Source organism: Mesoplodon bidens (genome assembly GCF_964165515.1).
Source record: "Mesoplodon bidens genome assembly, chromosome: 7".
Lineage (NCBI taxonomy): Eukaryota > Metazoa > Chordata > Mammalia > Artiodactyla > Ziphiidae > Mesoplodon > Mesoplodon bidens.
Window position 1 is genome coordinate 62,554,966 of NC_138164.1, and position 21,204 is coordinate 62,576,169.

Here is a 21,204-nt window from a genome sequence, read left to right on the forward strand (position 1 = left end):
ATGCTCTTTTTATCATACCAGGCTGCCTCTTATTAGTTAGTGGTCATTCTTTTCCTTCTCTGCCCTTCCCCAGCCCTCCTGTCTCTCTGCCACTGAATTTCTAACACCTATTACCTTCTCCAGGAAAGCCCATCAAAGTCAAATCCAGAGTACTAGAAAAATACACTGCAAAATCAGGACAGGCAGGTCTGGTGAAGCCATTCTTTGTTGCTTATTTTACCCCATTTACTTCAGAGATGTAGGAAACTCATAAGAGTCATAAAACTTTGTGAAGAATTTAAAAACTTTAAGACCAAAGGAAACAAAAATGCTTATATGTTTCAACTCCATTGGTTAAGAAACAAGAAAGCTAAGGGGAAGCACATGAGTTGGCTTAAAACATATGTTTGCCCGTAGTGTTTGTCTTCCTTGAATTTCATGTTTTTGTTTTTGTTTTCTCAGAATAAGACATGATAAAAGCAGGATTTCAAAGCCATCTTTCCTGCTTTATACATGGAATTTTTAATTCTAAGTTCAATTTTTACTGCCTGTAAAGCTTCACAATTAACAGTGGAAAGAGCACTGAATTTGGGAATCAGAAAACGTAGGCTCCAACTTCAGCTCTTTCATTTAATTTTCATAAACTGTTTTTGAGTATCAGTTTTTTTTAATGGAGTTAATAGCACCAGCCGTATTTCCCAAGCATAATTGTACAGAACAAATGAAATAATGTCTGTCCAAGTGGTTTAGAAACTAAAAAGGACTATACAAAATATTATTAAGTATTATTCATGCATTTAACAATTCATTAAGGGTCTCCTCTGCATATAGCACTATTCAAGAGACACAAGAAAATTCAGAAGTGTAAGATTTGCCCTGCCTTTGCTTAGTTGACAGTTGTTTAGTTTATAATCTGAATGAGTACATAAGACAAATATTTTGAAGAACAAGACTTGCAAAAATATTCTCATGCATTGTTCAGTCTCGCTGTTGTGTGGGACTTAGAGCCTGAGCCCCGGCTTCAGTGGACAGTCCGATACAATGATGGTGCTCAACCTTGCACTGACTTACTTGATGTTTTAGGACCAGGTGTGCCGTTTTTATAGAGACCGCATGAATTTCAGTGACCTTAGTGAGAACACTGAGGAGAAGTATCCTTGGCTGTTCTGCAGCTTGCTGGAATACTTCTGATTCCCTCCAGCGTTTAATGATGTGACTTTGGGAGAAGCAACTAGTGGCTTTATGTAAGGTCATACCATTTCAGTGGTAAAATCTCTAGGTAGTATTTCTGCTGACCTATTTCTGATCTAGTTCTCTATTCCTTTTTATAAATAGAAAGAATAAAGCTCAATCAAGCTTTTTTGAATGAACGAATGAATAAGAAAGAAAGTAGCCAAGAATTTTGACACATGTTAAGAAAATGGGCTTTTTCAGTTAAAAATAATGAAAATCTAGAGCAAGTGAGCCAATCTTTCTATAAAACAAGAAGGTAGTGGTATAATAATTCAGCTCTTAAGCCAAACCATCCACCTGTGAAAATGAGACCTTATCCAGCATTAACATTTTTTTAAAGCCTTGCTTTTTAAAAGCAGATCTATCTTCTCTCCTTCCCTCCATCATTTGCTCATGCTGAATTCAGAACTAGTCTCTAGCAGGTGACCCCCGAGGGACTTAAAAACCCTGTTGTCTAGCTGACGTTGGTTTTTAAATTTAGATCAAATGACATTGTGTTTGAAGTCTCAAGAGCACTACTTAAGGTAGCTGTACCATATGGGCTTGCCTTTCAAAGTACTCCTTGCAGGCTGGCATCCTTAATAGGAAAAGTGAAGCCTGGTCAAAAATAAATGAAGAAGAAAGTTTTATTGGAGTTATTTACTCTAAGACAGCTACTTTAGACGGAACCTTGACAAGTCATCTCATTGCCTCCAGACAGGAACACTCAAGGCATATGGGTATCTATAGTATTTTAAATGACCTTGGGGGACGAGGCTTCTTCCATAACTCATTCCAGAGTTTAAACACCCTCGCTTCAGGAAATTCTTCCCTATATTTAACTTACAGGCCCCCTTCTGCGGTTAACACCCATTTCCGCTTTTTTCTGTCCCCAGTCAGGATGGAGAACAGCTGGCCAACATCCTTTGTGTGCTAACCCTCCATCAGTGAGAAAGTCATTTGGGCATCCCTGGGCTGCTTTTCTCAACCTCCAGCAACTAAGTCTTTGAACCAAATTGAGATCTTTCTCCGTTTTTATTTGTGCCTTGTCTCTCTCTCGTCATTCCTTTTGATTATCAATGAATAAAATTTGGAAAATGTAAAAATATACAGACGAGGGCAAAACAATAGCCCTATAATCCAGGGAGCGAAACCACTGTTAAGTTAGTCAGTTTTCTATGTGTTTCTTATGCAGTTGAGATCATGTCATCTATACCAGCCCTGAAATATAGTCTGATCCACATATATAGAAACTTACATTTTCTGTTAGCCACATTGAAAAAAGGTAAAAAGGAATAGGTAAATTAATTTTAATCATAGTTTTTATTTAATTCCAATAAAATATTAACCTGTAATCAGTATTTTAACTATTAACAAAATATTTTACATTCCATTTTTTATACTAAACTGTCTAAATCTAGTGTATATTTTACATTTATAGCACATCTCAAATCCAACTAGCCACCTTGCAGGTACTCAGTACCGTGTGACTAGTAGCTAAGTGTTGAAACACAGTCCTTGCTGTTGTATATGCTGCTTTTTTGTCTATCATATCTTAAGCCTTTTACGAATGGTGTTACAAAAATTTTGGCATCATTTTAGTGGCTGCATAATAGTTCATCATTTAGACTTACTATAACTGTATCTTTAGAAAGTTTTGTTCTTCATGTTATAAGTAACCCTGTATTGTTCTTTTTTTACTTCGTTTTTACTTTTATATCAACTGTTTCTCAACACATTGCCAAAAGGAAAAAAACCATAAATTATTCCTTTTGGGTGCAACTAATCAAATCCACTTATTCATAAAATAAATATATCCACTTAGCATCTACTGTATGCTCTGTACTACATTAGATTGGGAAGTGGAGCAGTGGATTTCAAGAAACAGAAGACCAGGTCCCTCCCATACATTGTTTACAAGACTTGGCTCCACAGTTGGACTGCACACATATTTTTTTTATTCTGACTTAAATATCCTTCCCTTCATTTCTTACTCCCCTCTGCCCCTACATATACACACACAGCCTGGTTGACTCCCCCTTATCCTTCAAAGTGCCAGTCAAAGGGAGCCACCTCTGCTGAGTCCTCTAGGTGACTGCTGGCTCCCTCCTCCATTATACAAAATGTATACTGTGTTAAGAGCACCATGGTGTTCTGGTTGTTGGCTAACTCTGTCTTCTCTACTAGAGTGGAAACTCTTTAATGATAGAAACCTTATCTTTTTTTTTTTTTTTTTTTTTTTTTTTTGCGGTACGCAGGCCTCTCACTGTTGTGGGCCCTCCCGTTGCAGAGCACAGGCTCCGGACGCGCAGGCTCAGCGGCCACGGCTCACAGGCCCAGCCGCTCCGCGGCATGTGGGACCCTCCCGGACCGGGGCACGAACCCGTGTCCCCTGCATCGGCAGGCGGACTCTCAACCACTGCGCCACCAGGGATGCCCAGAAACCTTATCTTATAAGCCTCTTTATTCCCAGTGCCTAGCAGACTGCCAGGGCAGTGAATGTGGATTTCAGTAATATCTACTGAAATACTTGTTGAAATACAAGTGATCATATTAAGCATCAGTTGGATCATATAATTACAAGTATTGATCAAGGAGTTCAGAGTTCAGAAAGCACACTTTAAATTGGCATATGGTTGAAGAAGGCTTTAACAAAGGAGGTAGGACTTGAATTGGTTTTTGGAAGATGATCATGCTTAAGTGAATGGACGGAGATATCATGTTCTAAGAAGCCTGTTTGTCAGGAGGAATTCTTCAGCATGTGCTAAGTATCAGCAGATAAGCATCTTTCTAGATCTAAAACAATATACTAAGTTTCCAGAAGGCTGTAGAGATATGGTCTTGGCCCATCAAAAACTGTCAGGGGCCGGGCTTCCCTGGTGGCACAGTGGTTAAGAATCCGCCTGCCAATGCAGGGGACACGGGTTTGAGCCCTGGTGCTGGAAGATCCTACATGCCGCTGCAGAGCAGCTAAGCCCGTGCACCACAACTACTGAGCCCACGCGCCACAACCTCTGAAGCCCACGTGCCTAGAGCCCATGCTCCGCAACAAGAGAAGCCACCACAATGAGAATCCCGCACACTACAACGAAGAGTAGCCGCAGCTTCCTGCAACTAGAGAAAGCCTGCGCGTGGCAACAAAGACACAACACAGCCAAAAAAAATAAAACTGTCGGGGCTTTGCAGAATTAGAAATTAACACTGGCCACTTCAGTATCATCTTTGAGTTTAAGCTCTGTTTCAGCTTTGGAGTTGTTAAAGTTGATATGATGCTTGTTCAGTAATCCTTCTGGTAGTGGACAGCTGTATATAGATAATAATAAGTATGTCATTATAGCTAATGTCAAATGACCATTACTGCAAACTAGGCACTCTTCCAAAGCATTTTGAATGTATTATTTAGTTGAGTCATTTAATCCTCACAACAGTCAAGTGAATTAGGGCCCATTATCCCCTCTCATCTTACAAATGAGGAAACTGAAGCGCAGAGAGGTTTAAATAACTTTCATGTAACACAGCCATCAAGTGGAGGAGCTAAGATTTGATCCCAGGCAGAACAGCTTTAGGGCTTCTACTTTAACTATCACCCTGTACAGCCTCTCTTATAACTATGTTAAAAATAAAATATTTTGGGGGCTTCCCTGCTGGCGCAGTGGTTGAGAGTCTGCCTGCCGATGCTAGGGGACACGGGTTCGTGCCCCGGTCCGGGAAGATCCCACATGCCGCGGAGTGGCTGGGCCCGTGAGCCATGGCCGCTGGGCCTGTGTGTCTGGAGCCTGTGCTCCGCAACGGGAGAGGCCACAGCAGTGAGAGGCCCGTGTACCGCAAAAATAATTAATAAATAAATAAATAAATAATAAATAAATAAATAATATTTTATACAGGGATCATTTAGCATCTTGTGGTTCCAGAAAAGGAATCCTATTATTATAACCCTCCCCTATTTTTCTTCATTCCTCTGACTGCTCCTTACCTCATTTGCAGGCTCCTCTTCTTCTACCTCATCATAAAAGACTGGAGCTCCTCAAGCTCAGTCCTCAGCCCTCTTTTCTCTGATTTTATTCTTCACCACCCTTGCCCAGTGATCTTATCTACAACTATCATTTTAATTATCACCCACATTGAAAGGAAGCACAGTGTAAATCTTCAGCCCAGATCTCTTTTCTGATATCAGACCTCTATTCAGATTGCCTCCTGGACCTTTTCACAGCACATTCTGTGTGCCCTTGTTTTTTTCTTCCTGTCTTCCACCCCAACCATCACAAGCCTCATGGTCTTCCAGTGCTCTGTTTTCAGCAAATGGAATCTCCATCCATTCTTTTACGCTGGCCAGGAAGCCAGCTGGTTCCTCCCTTTCCCTCTTACCCCCATATCCAACCTTCACAACCTCTGCTGATTTCCCCTAATATGTCTATTTGTCTGTATCTATACATTTCCACTCTGGCCCAAGCCTCCATCATATCTCACCTGTACTACTGCACAGCCTGTGGTCCCCCAGCATCTGCTCCAGACCCCCTCCACTCTGTTCTCCAGCTTCAGTGAGAGTGTACCTGTCAAAATACAAATCAGTCAATCAATCAATCAGTCTCTTTCTTTCTCTCCTTACCCCCTAGACACACACACACACAGACACACACCCCTAGCCTAAAACACTTCAATGACTTAAATAAAGAGAAAAATTCTAAACATGGCCTCTGGGCTTCTGCACAGTCTAGACCTCGTTTTCCTCTTCAGCTTTATCTTCTGCCATGCTACTCTTCACTTGATGACCTTTTGGGTCCTCAAACGTTCTCTCTCTTGACATAGGGTCTTGACATATGCTATTCCTTTTGCCTGGATGCTCTCACCCACCCACCCACTCTTTACCTGGTGAAGAAGTCTACTAGCCCTTCGAATCTTGGCCTTTGCTGGGTTAGTTGCATAGCATGTGTCAGAGGTTGTCATTTTGCATTTATATCTATAATTTGGTGACAAATGTCTATCCTCTCCCACTTATAAGCGCCACAGAAGCAGGAACCATGGCTTTTTCCAATCACTATTGTATCCCCAGAGTCTAGTGCACAGTGCCTTGTGCATAGACACTCACTATATATTCGAATGAGGGAGTAAATAATTTGTTAATATGTTCTGTTAATATACATACAGTTTATACTGCACCTCTTGCAGTAGTACAGAGGGCTACAAAAAAATAAGGTTCCCGAGACATTGTCCCTGAAGTCCCACAGTTTCTAAGCAGTGATTAAATGATGGCTGTCATTTAAGCATTTCTTCCACAGGCCTCCAGCATCTCTGAAAATGGTGGCAGAGCTATCCTTTCTTCTTTTAAAATAAACAACTAAGGCCCCATGGTTCGGTTCATGTCAGAGCTTATTAGAAATGTGATGGTTCAGCTTTAGCAGTGTCTTTCAAAAACTTAACTTCATAGATTCTGTCATTGGCCTCTGGAGTCTAAAGCTTCCTTTAGCTCTCTCTGCAAGTCTACTTTTTAAATTCTGACCAAGGTTTAAATTTCCCTATCAAGTTCTTTCTGGGGCTGGGCTGTGACAGCTATTCCTCTGTTTTCCCTGGCAAAGGTAGATTTTTTTTTTCTAGTTTTAGCATAAACACTTTATCACTCCCATGTTTCAAGTGCTATCTAGACACTCCGAGGGGTCATCAGGCATCCTTCCTGGCATCTCTTTCTGTTTCTACAGACCATGTTACAGTCCTCATAATGTTTTTTGCCTTGCCTGGCTGTGATTTCAGTACGTTAAATTTTCTGGTGATTTCTTAAAGTGAAAGCTGATGGGTGAAGTGGTTGACCTGCCAGCTCCTGAGACCTTCTGTCTCCCTGGAGGATCACTCTCTATTCCCTGATCCCAGAGAACTCAGCCTTGAGGGAACCAAGCTGGCTTCCAGGTGGGCTCCATGCTGTGAGTACCCCTTCAGCCTCTGTTCATAGCATGTGCTGGGACCTTTCTTTTCCAGGGTGGGCCCTGTTGCCCAGGACCACGGAGGCCCTCACATAACAGAGTCTGGGGAAATGGATTTCTTCAGCTTGCTTGTTTTATCCTTTGCCTGTGGAACTTTCTCTTTCACAAATTCGTCTCTCCATCAGAACTCAATTCAAATAAAATCTAAAGACTCCCTTGTTCAGTTATTCCTTTTTAAACTCTCTGTTTTTATTTAGTCAGGCTTTGGCAGGAAAACTTCTAAGCGGAGCCCAGGGGAAAAGTGACCATTGGCACAGATTTTAGCCTGTGCTTTGGGCCAAGATTGTTTCTATTTTTATTTTGTTTCTTGTTTTTGTTAACATCCAGGGCACAGATTAAGCACTTTCACTTATCTGTAATGGTGAGAGGCCTTTAGATTGCTTGCCTTTGGCCAAGATTCTGCATGCTTAAAACTATTAACCCCCAGCTACCTCCTGGGAGATAAGATCTATCTGTTCAATTTGGCTTTTCCAAAAGGAGGCTCTGTGCTTCTACTTGATCTGAGATAGAGAAAGGAGAAAGGTAAATCCCAACCTTTGCTGGATTTTCAAAGAGGTTAGTAGCCTCATTTATGGGTTGTCTTTTTTTTTTAACTAACTTTATATCATAATTTCTCAGCTGCCAAAAGACGTAATTCTACCTCAGCTTCGCCTTGGCAACCTGCTTTTGGCACTCTGTGCAGCCCTGTCGTTGCTCTGCATTCTTTAAGCAGTAATCTTTAAGAAGGTGAGAAACTATTATTGCTTTTTAGCAGAGTTGACATGCTATTGGCGCAGAGTAGTACCTAGAGCTTCAAACATTTCTAATGGCTGTAAACCAACTTAAACACCTCCATGTAGATGTCTCACTGCCATGAGGTCATAGTTTGCTACAAGGGGGAGAAAGAAGAAGATCAAATGTTATTTAAAAGTGTGGGTTGTTGGGTTTTTTTCCTTCTTTTTAAGTATTCTTCTTCCACTGAGTTGTGGCTGTAGATTTTGGCCAGGATCCAGACAATCAAGATTTAGCATTTTGACCAGCTGTGATCTAGTAATGTTCCTCAGAGGAAACATTTTGTAGGAGGGAAAGACACATATTTGAGACTGTGAATTGTACTCCTTCCTAATACTTTACAGTGTGAGACCTGGTTATAGACAGATAAAACAAGCACAAGTGAATCTGAAAGAGAACAGAGGAAAAAAAAAGTTTTCAAAGAGCTAAAACTTCACTCCAGCTTGAAGAACTCTCTTGAGGTGGGAAATCTTTACATTTTTTCTTTATTTCATTTTTCCCTAAGTCTTCACATTCATATCATTCCATGGCAGAATGTATTTCTGTTCATAATTGATACTTAGAATGCATTAGCATTCTTATAACAGCATAACAAGTCTTAGGAGGTAAAAATGCCACACAAACTTAATGTAGGCAAGAAGAGAAGAGAAGGAAAAGGTATCAAGCCACTTGACCTAAAAAGTATTATTCTGATTCTCACTCCTCCCTTAAGTAGAAGTAGAGCGTGTTTTGGTGGCCAGTCCTATGGATTGGGAGAGAGAAGGAAATTAACATTTTTTAGTCAGACTCCCTCTGTTAAAGCACAGTTAGTTGCTTTGTGATCTTAGGCAGGTTACCTAACCTCTGTGCCTCAGTTTCTTCATCTGTAAAATGAGGATGTAGACTTCATAGAGATGTGAGGATGAAATGAGACCATGTATAAAGCTGTTAACAGATTACTTATTCCCTAGTACTTCATAAATGTTAGTTGCTATTGTTTTATTATTAATAATTTATGGAGTACCTACTCATTGTACCCATTTCACAGGAGAGGAAACATAGGTTCGGGGTAGTGAAGTGCTCCACCAGTCTCCCATATTTTACAATGGCGGAGCTATATGTGAAGGTCTGGAATATTATATATGGGAGATGTGGAAATGGGAACACATTTTGGACCAGTGCTTTCTTACTTTGTTTCCTCTCTCCCAGTCCCTTTTCTGTAAAAAGAGGCTATAGCCTCGGGAAATAAAACCAACAGAAAAGGAAGATGGGGAGAAAGAGGTGGGGCGAGGGTAGTGGAGTGGAATGGACTGGTTCTGCCGTCTCCCGGGTTGGGCTGGCTTCATGCTGAGGTGTTCGTATAATGGTTATAGAAGTGCTGAATGGGGGCCTCCTCTTTTAGGCTGGGGAAGCAGAGAAATTCTCCCTCTTATAAAAATTCCCTCTCCCTGAAGCTAAATTCATACAGGAAAATGACACATCAGAGGTTTGGGGACAATTGGAATGTACCTCAAAGGATTCTGGGAAGCTCTTCTAGTCCCTCAGCATTTGGTAGATCGTGTAAATAGAGGCCGTTGAGCATTTCCACTTGATTCAAAGCCTTTCCCACCCCATGTCCTCAGGAAAAAGGAAAAAGCTGGAACGAAGTTTCACATCGGGCAGAATAAACCTTTTGATTTAGTACTTTCTCCCCCAAACTCTTTTACACTTACCTTGACTCCTTATCTTCTTGCAGGCAGCTCCCTGATGGGCAGGAGTGGAGATGGGGGTGGGTGGGAGGACTTCTGAGTTTGTTCCTGCTATAAACATTATTCTGTATAGGAGGAAACAGTAGAAGGAATGAGATCTAGATTCCAGTCGTTCCTCTGCTACCTGTTACCCTGTGTTTCCGTCTAAGACGTTAATGTCTTTGAGCCTCAGTTACCTCTTCTGTAACATGAGGCTAATACTTTTGGAATCCAGAGCCCATGGAAGCAAATAATAATGACAGTAACCACAATTACAGCTACTACTGCCATCGGTATATATGCCAGGCATTCTGCCAAGGATGTGAAGTGTGTTATTTTATTTAATCCTAACCACAGTCCAATAATCTATTTTACAAAGAAGAAAACTAGAGCACAGAAAAGATAAGTGACTGCCTACAGTCATATAACTAGTAAGTGGTGAGTTCGACCTTAAGTTATAACTCCAAATAAACAGGATCACAGTTGCCGATCCAGAAGTTTGAGCATCCTTTCTCATCACCACCACTATCTCCAGATATCTCTAGATATAGCTGAAGAGATAACAAAAGGTAACTGACTGCAGTAAATAAGGACAGAATGAAAAAGAAATTAATGACCTTAATTTAGAGAGATTAAGGAAGACTTGATCCAAAGAAGCCAAATTTAAACCAGACTGTCCTCCTTGACCTCTAAACTCCAAGCCACTTGCCTTCTCCCTCACCATGCTATTGTTTGGGATCCTAGGATATCCTTTTTTACTTGTAGCAAAAAGGCTTATTATTAAGTAATTTAACAGTCCCCGATGTGATTCAGTTATTCAACAACCTATGCCCTGTTTCACTAAACCGTGGCCTAGGAAATTTGTAATTACAATATCTTTGGGTTGTTTTTTAATAAATTCATTTTAATTGCAGCATTAAACCCCAGATATCATGTTTCCAGTTTGGACCTAAGCCAAGCTAGGAGAGGCATCCATTCAAGGCAAACAGCTGATGAGAAGAATGTGTGCAATGAACTGGGGGACTCAGTCCAGTTGCTAAACCTCAGGCTCTGTGCCCCCAAATCTAGTGCCTTAGAACATAGGGACCCTTGGCTGAAGTGGAGGATAAAGAAATGCTACTACATCTCCTGCTGCATCCACTCCTCCCCAGAACACTCAGGTTTACTCTGGTTGTCTCTAAGAGTAGAAATTCCCCGTAAGTTATTCATCACTATTTAAATACTGTACTAATTTCATTTGATAAGTAAATTGTCAATTGCCTTTAAAAATTGGTCTTAATAATTAGTAAATCTAGGCGTTTCAACCTCTTCTTCCATCTAGATAAAATAATTTTAAAGCCAGACTGTAATCAGACAAAAAGAATCTTGAAACATTCTGGGCATTCTTTTTTAATCTATCATTTGCCTTTTTAATTGCTACCTTTCTCTTTTTTTTTTTTTTTTTTTTTGCGGTACGCGGGCCTCTCACTGTTGTGGCCTCTCCCGTTGCGGAGCACAGGCTCCGGACGCGCAGGCTCAGCGGCCATGGCGCACGGGCCCAGCCGCTCCGCGGCATGTGGGATCTTCCCGGACCGGGGCACGAACCCATGTTCCCTGCATCAGCAGGTGGACTCTCAACCACTGCGCCACCAGGGAAGCCCGCTACCTTTCTCTTTTTAGGCAATAGTAGAGGTATAATGTTCCTATTTTTCCTGTAAGAATTTAACTAATACCAAAACGTGTAATGAAGATTCCTTCTAGAAACCTTCTATTAAATATGAAAGTCAGAATTATTTTATTAAAAATCTATGCCTCGGGCTTCCCTGGTGGCGCAGTGGTTGTTGAGAGTCCGCCTGCCGATGCAGGAGACACGGGTTCGTGCCCCGGTCCGGGAAGATCCCACATGCCGCGGAGCAGCTGGGCGCGTGAGCCATGGCCGCTGAGCCTGCATGTCCGGAGCCTGTGCTCCACAACGGGAGAGGCCACAACAGTGAGAGGCCCGTGTACTGCAAAAAAAACAAACAAACAAAACAAAACAAACAAAAATCTATGCATTGTGTTTTTATAGAGATACAACAGTTTGTTTTTTAATAGTAAAACTTTAGAAATATCCTAAATCCACAAAAATAAGAAAATGATTAAGTAAATTATGATATTCCATTCAATGGAGTAGCCATTTAGAATTGTTTACCAAGAGGTTTGAATAACTTCCAACAACAGGATACAGAATTGTATATATATACTGCAAACACAGCTTTCATTTTGTTTTTTGTTTGTTTGGTTTTGTGTCTTTTTTAAATTAAACACACATATATAAAATCAAAGTCTGAAAGGAAAATATCCAAATAGTGGTTATTTGATGGGTAATAGGCTTTTGAGTGATTTTTATTTTTTAATATGGTTTATATTTTTTAGTTTTCCAGGGAGTATAAATTATTATAATAATTAAAAATGCATGTGTGTTTGTATATATTTTAATGCAGTCATTCAACACTTGAGCTGTTTAGACCTCAGCTATCTTAAAAATTTGGAACATTGCTAAGATTCTGGAAGTAATAAAAAATTAATTCTGAGCAGCCAAAACTAATGTTACAAAACTCACATAATAGAGCATATTATGCCCAGGATATCTGCTGGTCCATCACTCAAATCCTGTTTACTCTTGCTTTGCACACAATTCTCAAGACATCTACTTTACAAGAACACAGCAAATTAGAAGCAAATGTCAAAAAAGGAGAAGCGCTCGCAGGCAAGAGCACTGACTCGGCCACACGTGACAGCCTGACAGTGAGAGAGGACACAGAAAAGCCTGAGTGCAGACGTGAGAACTCGGACTCAGATCCCAGATTCAGAAACACGCCCCTGAAAGGCCCATAGTCTCTCTACTATGTCATAGTTAGTAAGACATGTTAATACTGATGGCCCAAAGTTATCAAGAAAACACTTTTTTTTTTTTTTTTTGCGGTGCGCGGGCCTCTCACTGTTGTGGCCTCTCCCGTTGCAGAGCACAGGCTCAGCGGCCATGGCTCACGGGCCCAGCCACTCCGCAGCATGTGGGATCCTCCCGGACCGGGGCACGAACCCGTGTCCCCCGCATCGGCAGGCGGACTCTCAACCACTGCGCCACCAGGGATGCCCCAAGAAAATACAGTTTTTAATTGGAAAATGAATAGATACATGTATATGTATAACTGAATCACTTTGCTGTACACCTGAATCTATCACAACATTGTTAACCAACTATACTTCAATATAAAATAAAAAGTTTTAAAAAAATATTTAGGGCTTCCCTGGTGGCGCAGTGGTTGAGAGTCCGCCTGCCGATGCAGGGGACACGGGTTCGTGCCCCGGTCTGGGAAGATCCCACATGCCGCAGAGCGGCTAGGCCCGTGAGCCATGGCTGCTGAGCCTGCGCATCCGGAGCCTGTGCTCTGCAACGGGAGAGGCCACAACAGTGAGAGGCCCGCCTACCGCAAAAAAAAAAAAAAAAAAAAAAAAAAAAATATTTAAATAAAAAAGGGAAAATACCTTTCTTGTTCAACTTACTCTTTTTAAGATTATAAGAAAGACTAACAAAAATTTTTGAAAGGTTTCATGGCACATAGCTGCAAATGGGAAAAAAAGACAGTGTGTGATTGTAGGGTAAACGTTAGATATGTAGACTTCCTTATTTGTCTCCGTAATACCTCATCTTCTTACCGTTCTTAAGAGGGATTGTTTTACTGTTACTTAGGTTTTCTAAATTGTATTTGATACTGTCATTACCCGGGTTCTCATAAAAATCCAGGAAAACTGGGTAAGATCCCAGGATCAGGGTGTCAGCAAATGCCAAAGTCTCCATCTCACAAAAGCCTTTGAATCCACGCATCGAAATAGGAGTAACATCATCAAGGACCTACTGTTGATGCACAGGGAGCTCTAATTAATACTCTGTAATGACCTATATAGGAAAAGAATCTGAAAAAGAATGGATATATGTGTATGTACAACTGAATCGCTTTGCTGTACACCTGAAACTAACACAACATTGTAAATCAACTATACTCCAATATAAAAATTTAAAAATTAAATTAAAAAAAAAAATAGGGGTAACACACCAGACCCAGAGCTTAGCTATAGGTTGGGCGGGTTCAATGAGAAGGCCTGTATAATGGCATTTAGCTTGATGTCCGTCATATCATTGGCACTTAGCAAATGTTAGTTGAATTTGAACATGATTTTCCCACATGGGATGCAAATGGCTATGTGGGCTCTGGAGTCAGATGTGAGTTCTGCAACCTTGAACAAATCACATAACCCTCCTACCTGCCTACCTTTTTCACAGGGCAGCTGTGAGAGTTCAACATTATTGATGCTCAAGAAAATGGTAGTTCCCTGCCTATCATAGCTGCAGGGGAGGGATGTCATACTTTATTACTTTTCTGTTGTGCAAAGTTGAGGAGAGCTTTCAGGGAGTCTCAAAATCAAAGAGGACTACAAAAACCCCTTTCTTGTGTTGTAAGCACTGCTTGTTGTGCCCTGACCTGTTTCTCATGCCCTTTTATCCGCCCACCTGGAGCCCAGCAGAGGGAAGCAGAGCAGGGTCCCCTGGGGTGGGAAGGTGGGTGGCAGCAGGGAGGGTGTCAAGTCATTCACCCTTCATAGCCATAAGTGGTTAAGCACCTGGCCTGTGGTCACGTGCCAGCAATATCACCTTCAGTGTTCCGGGCGGGTTTACCTGGTGCTTCCCACCCCTCATGGGCTGTGGTGGCAGCTCAAAGCATGGCCTGTCTGCCCAGAATAGACTGTCTGTGGGTGGTACTGATGCTGTTTTGGTTTGATTACCTAGGGGCCCTGCAGAATCATGTAGAGAGGGACACTTGTCAGCAAGTAGCAGTGAAAACAAGAAGGTTGGCCAAAATGTGCAGCTTACCCCATTACTGTGAGCTTTGACAACATATTAGCTGAAAACCTAGATTAAGGCCAACAAGTTTTGCTCTGTTTAGTTTTTCTTGAGAACTAAAAACAGTAATTTACTAGTCTACTTGCCTGGTTCTGTGTGTGCCCCAGTGAGCGCCCCTAATGAGGAAATCGCTCTTGGCACCAACACTCATAGCCAATCAAGGGAGCCCGATGGGCACATGGATTAGAAGAAGCCTTTTGGTTGCCTTTCCTCAAGAAGCTTGACGAACCTTTGCTTAGCCCACAGGGATAGTCGAGCATCAGGAGAGATCTGAGAGGAGAGGGGGCAGGAGCTGGCTTAAGGGTTTGGGGCTGTGGACACAGGTAGAAGGAACCCGAGATCCTTTCTTCTTTCTCATGCACTTACCGTGACTGTAATTTGAAAATGTATTAATTCAATAATTGTGGATGTCTTTCTACTGCAAGATTGGAAGCTCCTCAGGGGGACGGCCAGCATGTCTTACATCTGTTTCCCCTCCTCAAGGCCTGGCACATGTAGCAGCTATTTGTTGGATAGGTATAGTTTTAAGTCTAACCTCTGCTCCCGCCTGGTACTTGCCTTTTTTGCAAGCCACTTCTCTGTTTGTGTTTCCTCATCTGAAGAACACAAGTCAGATGGATCTTGTGTTTGCACCTCCCTCTGTCTCTGGACCCAGTTTGTTCATATAGTTGTAGTGAAGCTGACTAGCGTCAGCCAAGTATGATGTCTAGAACTGTGATTAGTACTCCAGGGGTGGCTTCACTAGCATAGTTTATAAAGTGACTATCATTTCCAGAGTCTGGATACTCTATTTCCATTAACTAATTATTATTTATTATTTCAGACTTAAGAATAATAATGTATACCCTGCTTTCTTGATGGGGTTTTTGTGAGGACCACGTGAAATGATGTATATGAAATAACTTCAGAAACTATAATGCTTTGGGTAGCCAAACAGTGATTATTATTGCTGGCCCAAAAGTATCTTCCTGAGAAGTAACTCAAGTTTGAAGGAAGGTACTGAAGACCAAGTATTGTAAAGTGTGTGTGACTAGCGTTATAAAGGAGAGGTCATTTCCCAAGTTAATTTTTCGTTAAACACACACACACACACACACATACACACACACACATCTCCTTGGTCCTCTCTCTGCCACTTATGTAATGCAAGGCAGTTAGCATTTGGGTATTGGAAAAGCTATTGATCATTGAGTTATGAGTCATGGGGTTTTAGTCCAGCCTCACCCCTGCCTCACTGAGGTTATCATGGGCAAGTCATTGAAGTTCTCTGTCAAATGAGGATACCTGCTTTATGAAGGTAAAACAAGACTTGAATATTAAAAACAAGAATAAGAAATTGGTAGCCCTGCAGACATAGGAAGTTGATCACATCCTCATATATTTTTCTTTACAGATCAAATCCCTGCAGTTGCCTCGACTCCTCCCCATATGACATTGTCTCTACCCCCCGCCCTACCCTCTGCATATATTTCAGTATATCTTGTATCCTTCTTGAAGGAAGCTCCCAATGCTGACCTCAGAATACTTTATGTTGCATTTTGTATTTGGACACTAAAATTCGTACTAAGGTTGAGTATTATCAATTTGTATTCTCTCAAACCTAAGTATGTTATTTCCTATCTGTGGATCCAGAAGGTTTAAGCTGAGTTCTGAAGTTGAAAGTAACTTCTCATTTTTGTTTGTCTTCTAGCGACAGACATCACACCTCCAGTGCAATCCCTGTTCCAAAGAGACAAAGCTCCATATTTGGGGGTGTAGATGTAGGCTTCTCTGGGGGGATGCCTTCACCAGACAAAGGACACCGGAAACGGGCCAGCTCAGAGAATGAGAGACTCCAGTACAAAACCCCTCCCCCCAGTTACAGCTCAGCATTAGCTCAGCCTGTGACCACCGTCCCCTCCACGGGAGAATCTGAGAGAAAGACAACATCTCTGTCTTCCTCCTTGGACACCTCCTTGGACTTCTCCAAAGAAAACAAGAAAAAAGGAGTAGATCTGAGTGACAGCTTCCACGGAGGCCATGTGAGTGTGAACACGAGCCAGGAACAGGGACAAGCCCTCCTGGAGCCTCCAGCCACAGTCAACGGCACCCTCCTGCCCAGCGAGCAGGCTGGCTCCTCCAGCGCCCAGCTTCCAGGGGGGTTCCACCCGGTCTCCGAAGCCGAGCTCTGCTGTACCGTGGAGCAAGCAGAAGAGATCATCGGGATGGAAGCCACAGGCTTCACCTCAGGCGATCAGCTGGAAGCATTTAACTGCATCCCCGTGGACAATGCTGTGGCAGTGGAGTGTGACGAACAAGTTCTGGGCGAATTTGAAGAGTTCTCCCGAAGGATCTATGCACTGAACGAAAATGTATCCAGCTTCCGCCGGCCACGCAGGAGTTCTGATAAGTGAAGCAAGCGGACAGACGGTAGGACCAGGATAGAGTCACTGCTTGAAATGAGGATAAAGCTGCACTGGTTACCCTTTGTAATAATTATGACACAAAATGAATATTAATGGAGGATATTCCTCAGAAAAATAGACTTTGTGAATCAAGGAGGGACTCAGGATCATTGTGTATCAGTGGGCCAAAGTTAGATTTTGCTTGCAAGATTTGCTTTTCAGGCCTGACAATTATTTTAAGGCAGAAGTCTAGCTCTAGTCACCTCATAGGCATTTGACTGCTTTTTTATTTACACTTCTGTGTTATCCTCAGAGGGAAGATGATAATATATAAATAATATAATGGATTTGTCTTTAGTTTCTTAAAAGCATTTGCCCTCACCATAGTTTATGAAACTTTGGGAAAATTGAATATTCAGTAAAAGGTCTCCGACATCCACTGAAGGATCTTTGGCCATCCATTAAGTTGATGAGTAAGAAGCACAACGGTCTCCTTATACCCAGGTGCACCTGCACCTGCCCCTGCCCCTGCTCCCAGACTCCACAGTCAACCTAGCTGTCGCCCCATCTGCACAGTAGATACCTTGTGCATCCTGACGACTGGGGACATCACATTTGCTGGTTCTTTAATGAAGTTGCCATTACCTTCCACCTCTTCCAGTCAGCCATACCCTTGATGCGGCCCTCAGATTATAGGAAAGACCTCACCTCTGGTGGATCCCAGGGGATCCTCAAGGACCCCTGAGGTTACTACAGTCAGATGGCATCCAGTTCCCTCTGGGGGCCAAAGTTATGTGGGCAGAGGCTGTTGTCAAAAGCTGGGTGTGCTTTCTGGCAACACACTCACCATATAGAAATCCCTATATGTAAACCCCATGTTAATTTATTAAATTTCAGTTGGAAAGGAAGGCATTGTATATGATGAAATATGTGTAGAGTCAGGCTGTCCAGTGTGCAAACTGCAAGGCAGTTGAGGTAGTTAGATTAAGAGACTAGATGAGGCATAGAATACTATCGGTATGTGTGCAATTGCATAAATATTAAATTATGTTTTTGAAGTATATTTTCATTCCTGGAGCTCAGATATCATTTGCTATTGCTATATACTTTATATACCCAAGGACATCGCCTCAGGGTTGCAAGCTCTTTAAGGAAATTTTATGCTTATATCCATGTATTGTATACCAGAATAAAAATTGAGTTTACTTCACTCAACCTGATTTTTTTTTTCCCCAGCTTTGAAATTCCTCTTGAACCTACATCTCCATATGTTACATCGTGACAGCACTAGCCTGAACAGAACCTGTGGCTGTACCTAAGCTAATGCCATTGACTTCATTTGAGTTTACATATTGTGTATAGCAACACACCGTCACAGGCGTACTCTGCAGTAGCTCATTTGTCCTCCATAACAACTTAACTCATAGGTTTCATAATCATTTTCATATTTTGTCCAAGCATTCCTGGGCTCAATTATAAATATAGCTACACTGTTAAATGGAATAGTTATTTTTCATGTAAAGAACTCACAATATCATTGTATGACAGACAGACCCAACCTGCAAGCAATTAAAAGCTCTAACTTGATCTGAAGAAATCCAGCTTATTCCTCTAAACAGGTGGAACTACTCCAAACCTGGAGCAGAAGCCATCTGTAGAGTCACAGCTTCTTTGCAGAGTACTGTCATTCATTTTGGAGTCAGTAAGGGTGGAGCTAGACATGATCTTGGATGTACATCAGACTGGGCTGTGGGGTCCTCCAGTGAAGTAACATCTACCCCCCGCCAAGCCCAAAAAAAAGGTTTTGAAGGACTATATTAGTATTGAACAATGGAAGGTGAATCGCATGTGACGTGTGATTCTTCAGATATGGGAGAGACCTTTAAACTTCGTGTGAAACTCAAAGACAAGATGCATTTAATGCAGGTCCTCCAGCCCGGCTTCTGGCATCACCAAGCAGAGGGACTACGTACAGGAGCACCCATAGTTACAGTGTTCATCTCAGATTCCACACAGCCAGATAGAGCCTGCAGCTCTGGGTTCCATCTGTCAGTCTCCCATTTGTGGACTCCCTGATTCTGGGGTTCACAGCTTTTGACCCACACAGCATGGAACCCCACCATTGAATGTGATCTGGTAGGCCAGAACTGATCGATAGTTACCTACACATTTGCCTGATCCACAGTGTGTCCAGTGATGTTGTGCCTCAAAACACCACTTAGGTTTCAGTTTATTTAGTTTAGGTTTTGGGTTTTCACTGAGTTTGTTTGATATCTGCAGTTTCTGCCAAACTTGGGTAGATCCTACAGCATTACATTCTCCAGGAATAACTCTGACATTTCCCAAAGCTGCAGAATTCATTTTGCCTCTGTTTAAAGTGGCCAAGGCCAAATATGGGATGAGGTATTATCTCCTACTAATCTTTGTAATTTTTGCTTTGAGAATATAAGTTGAAATGAAAACTCAGTACTATCCATTCCTGAACTGCTAAGAGCCCTTTCAGTTTTCATGTAGCTGAGACACTTTTACAGCCGGCAAATGTTATCAGATGAATATTTGCTTGTGTTTTCTCTCTCCACTTCCCCTTACCCACTTCAAAAATTCCAGAGATTTTTCCCCCCCAAGAATATTAGTTTTGGAAGATTGTATCCAGCTATATTTTTTTAGCAGTTCTAATAGTGCCCATTTATCCTGACCTAACCAGTTATTTAAATAATTTTTTAAACCACCACCAATAATAAATGGCATGTGAAACTGATCTGTTGGTAATTGGAAGAAAACTCAGCATCTGTATTTATAAAATAAAATTGATTAGTATTTATTTTGAGAGTAAAAGTGTATGTTACTTCCCTGCTATGTTTGAGTCCTGTCTTCTTCACTGTTTTGAATTTCATACTAAAGCTGAGTTAACTATGAAAACCTCATTCTTAAACAGTCAGCCAGCCATTCCGCATTTACTGAGCTAGCTCTCTCCCTCTTTGCAAGGGACTGGACTAAACAAGGTTATACAAAGATTAATAACCTTGACCTCTGCCACATTCTCCAGTTGTGGGGGGAAGGGTGGCATAAGTATATTAACAATTAAGTATAATTCAGTGTGATAAATTCTATGATGGAGAAATGTATAGCCATGCTACAGAATTCAGAGAAAGCTATTCTGCTTGAAGGATCAGGAAAAGGTCGTGGAGGTAATACAGATGAAACATGTATAAGATTTCACATTACAGATGGAGGGAACAGCATGGGCAAAGCCCAGAGGCAAGGCAGGGCCGCATGCGTGTTTGCAAAATTGCAAGGAGTTTGCTGTTCTTGGGCCCTGAATGAATGTGAAGAAAGGTGAGAGGAGAAATTGAATTACAGGCCCATGGGGAAGGACTTAAAATGCCAGGGGAAGAGATTTGGATGCATGCAGTGGGTGACCGATCGGTACCCTTTCCAGACTTTAAAGCAGAAGAGTAACTTGGTTAGATGTGAATTATGACTAGCAGCCAAGTTGAGGCTGGACTCTGGTGATACTCTTCTTTATCTTCTTCTGTACTATTTTGTTTAGAAAAAAAAGTCTCTCTGAAAAAGAGGTTCATCCTTGTGTCCTTAATGGTTTCAGGGTAAATACTGAATAATGAACTGGGTTTTTACTGTGTGATGCAAAGGGCAGCCAGCATCTATTCTTTAGAAGCTAGATTCCGAATGCCCCAATTCAGCCACTTTGAAGTTATGACCCTGCTCAAGTCATTAAACCCTTAAGGACCCCTCATTTCTTAATCTGTAAAGAATTGGAGAGAACTCTGCCCTTGCCATTACGTTTGTATGGGGCCTACACCATCAATGTTGGTTCCCTTTTGTCCTGTGGCAGGCTGCTGCCTAGTGACAGAAAGGATGCCTGAGACTCGTTATCACCATTTCTTGTTCTAGCACTTGGGCATGGCCACTTAACCCCTCCGAATCTGGCTCCTAATCTGTCACGTAGGGATGATACCTCACACCGATCAGAATGGCCATCAAAAAGTCTACAAACAATAAATGCTGGAAAGTGTGGAGAAAAGGGAATCCTCCTACACTGTTGGTGGGAATGTAAATTGGTACAACCATTATGGAGAACACTATAGAGGCTCCTTAAAAAACTAAAAATAGAACTACCATATGATCCAGCAATCCCACTCCTGGGCATATATCTGGAGAAAACCATAATTCGAAAAGATCCATGCACCCCGATATTCATAGCAGCACTATTTACAATAGCCAAGACATGGAAGCAACCT

General features: G+C 41.8%; 1 protein-coding gene across 2 annotated transcripts in view; it reads left to right on the top strand.

The window, feature by feature from the left end:
• UVRAG (UV radiation resistance associated) overlaps nucleotides 1-18,155 on the top strand; it is a 308,009-nt gene extending 289,854 nt beyond the window's left edge. For both annotated transcript variants that reach the window (XM_081240490.1, XM_081240491.1), the window contains one exon: nucleotides 16,252-18,155. In XM_081240490.1, coding sequence (XP_081096616.1) covers nucleotides 16,252-16,954 — 703 coding nt within the window. In that variant the 3' untranslated portion in view covers nucleotides 16,955-18,155. The remainder of the gene's footprint in view (nucleotides 1-16,251) is intronic.
• The last annotated feature ends 3,049 nt before the right edge of the window (nucleotides 18,156-21,204 follow it).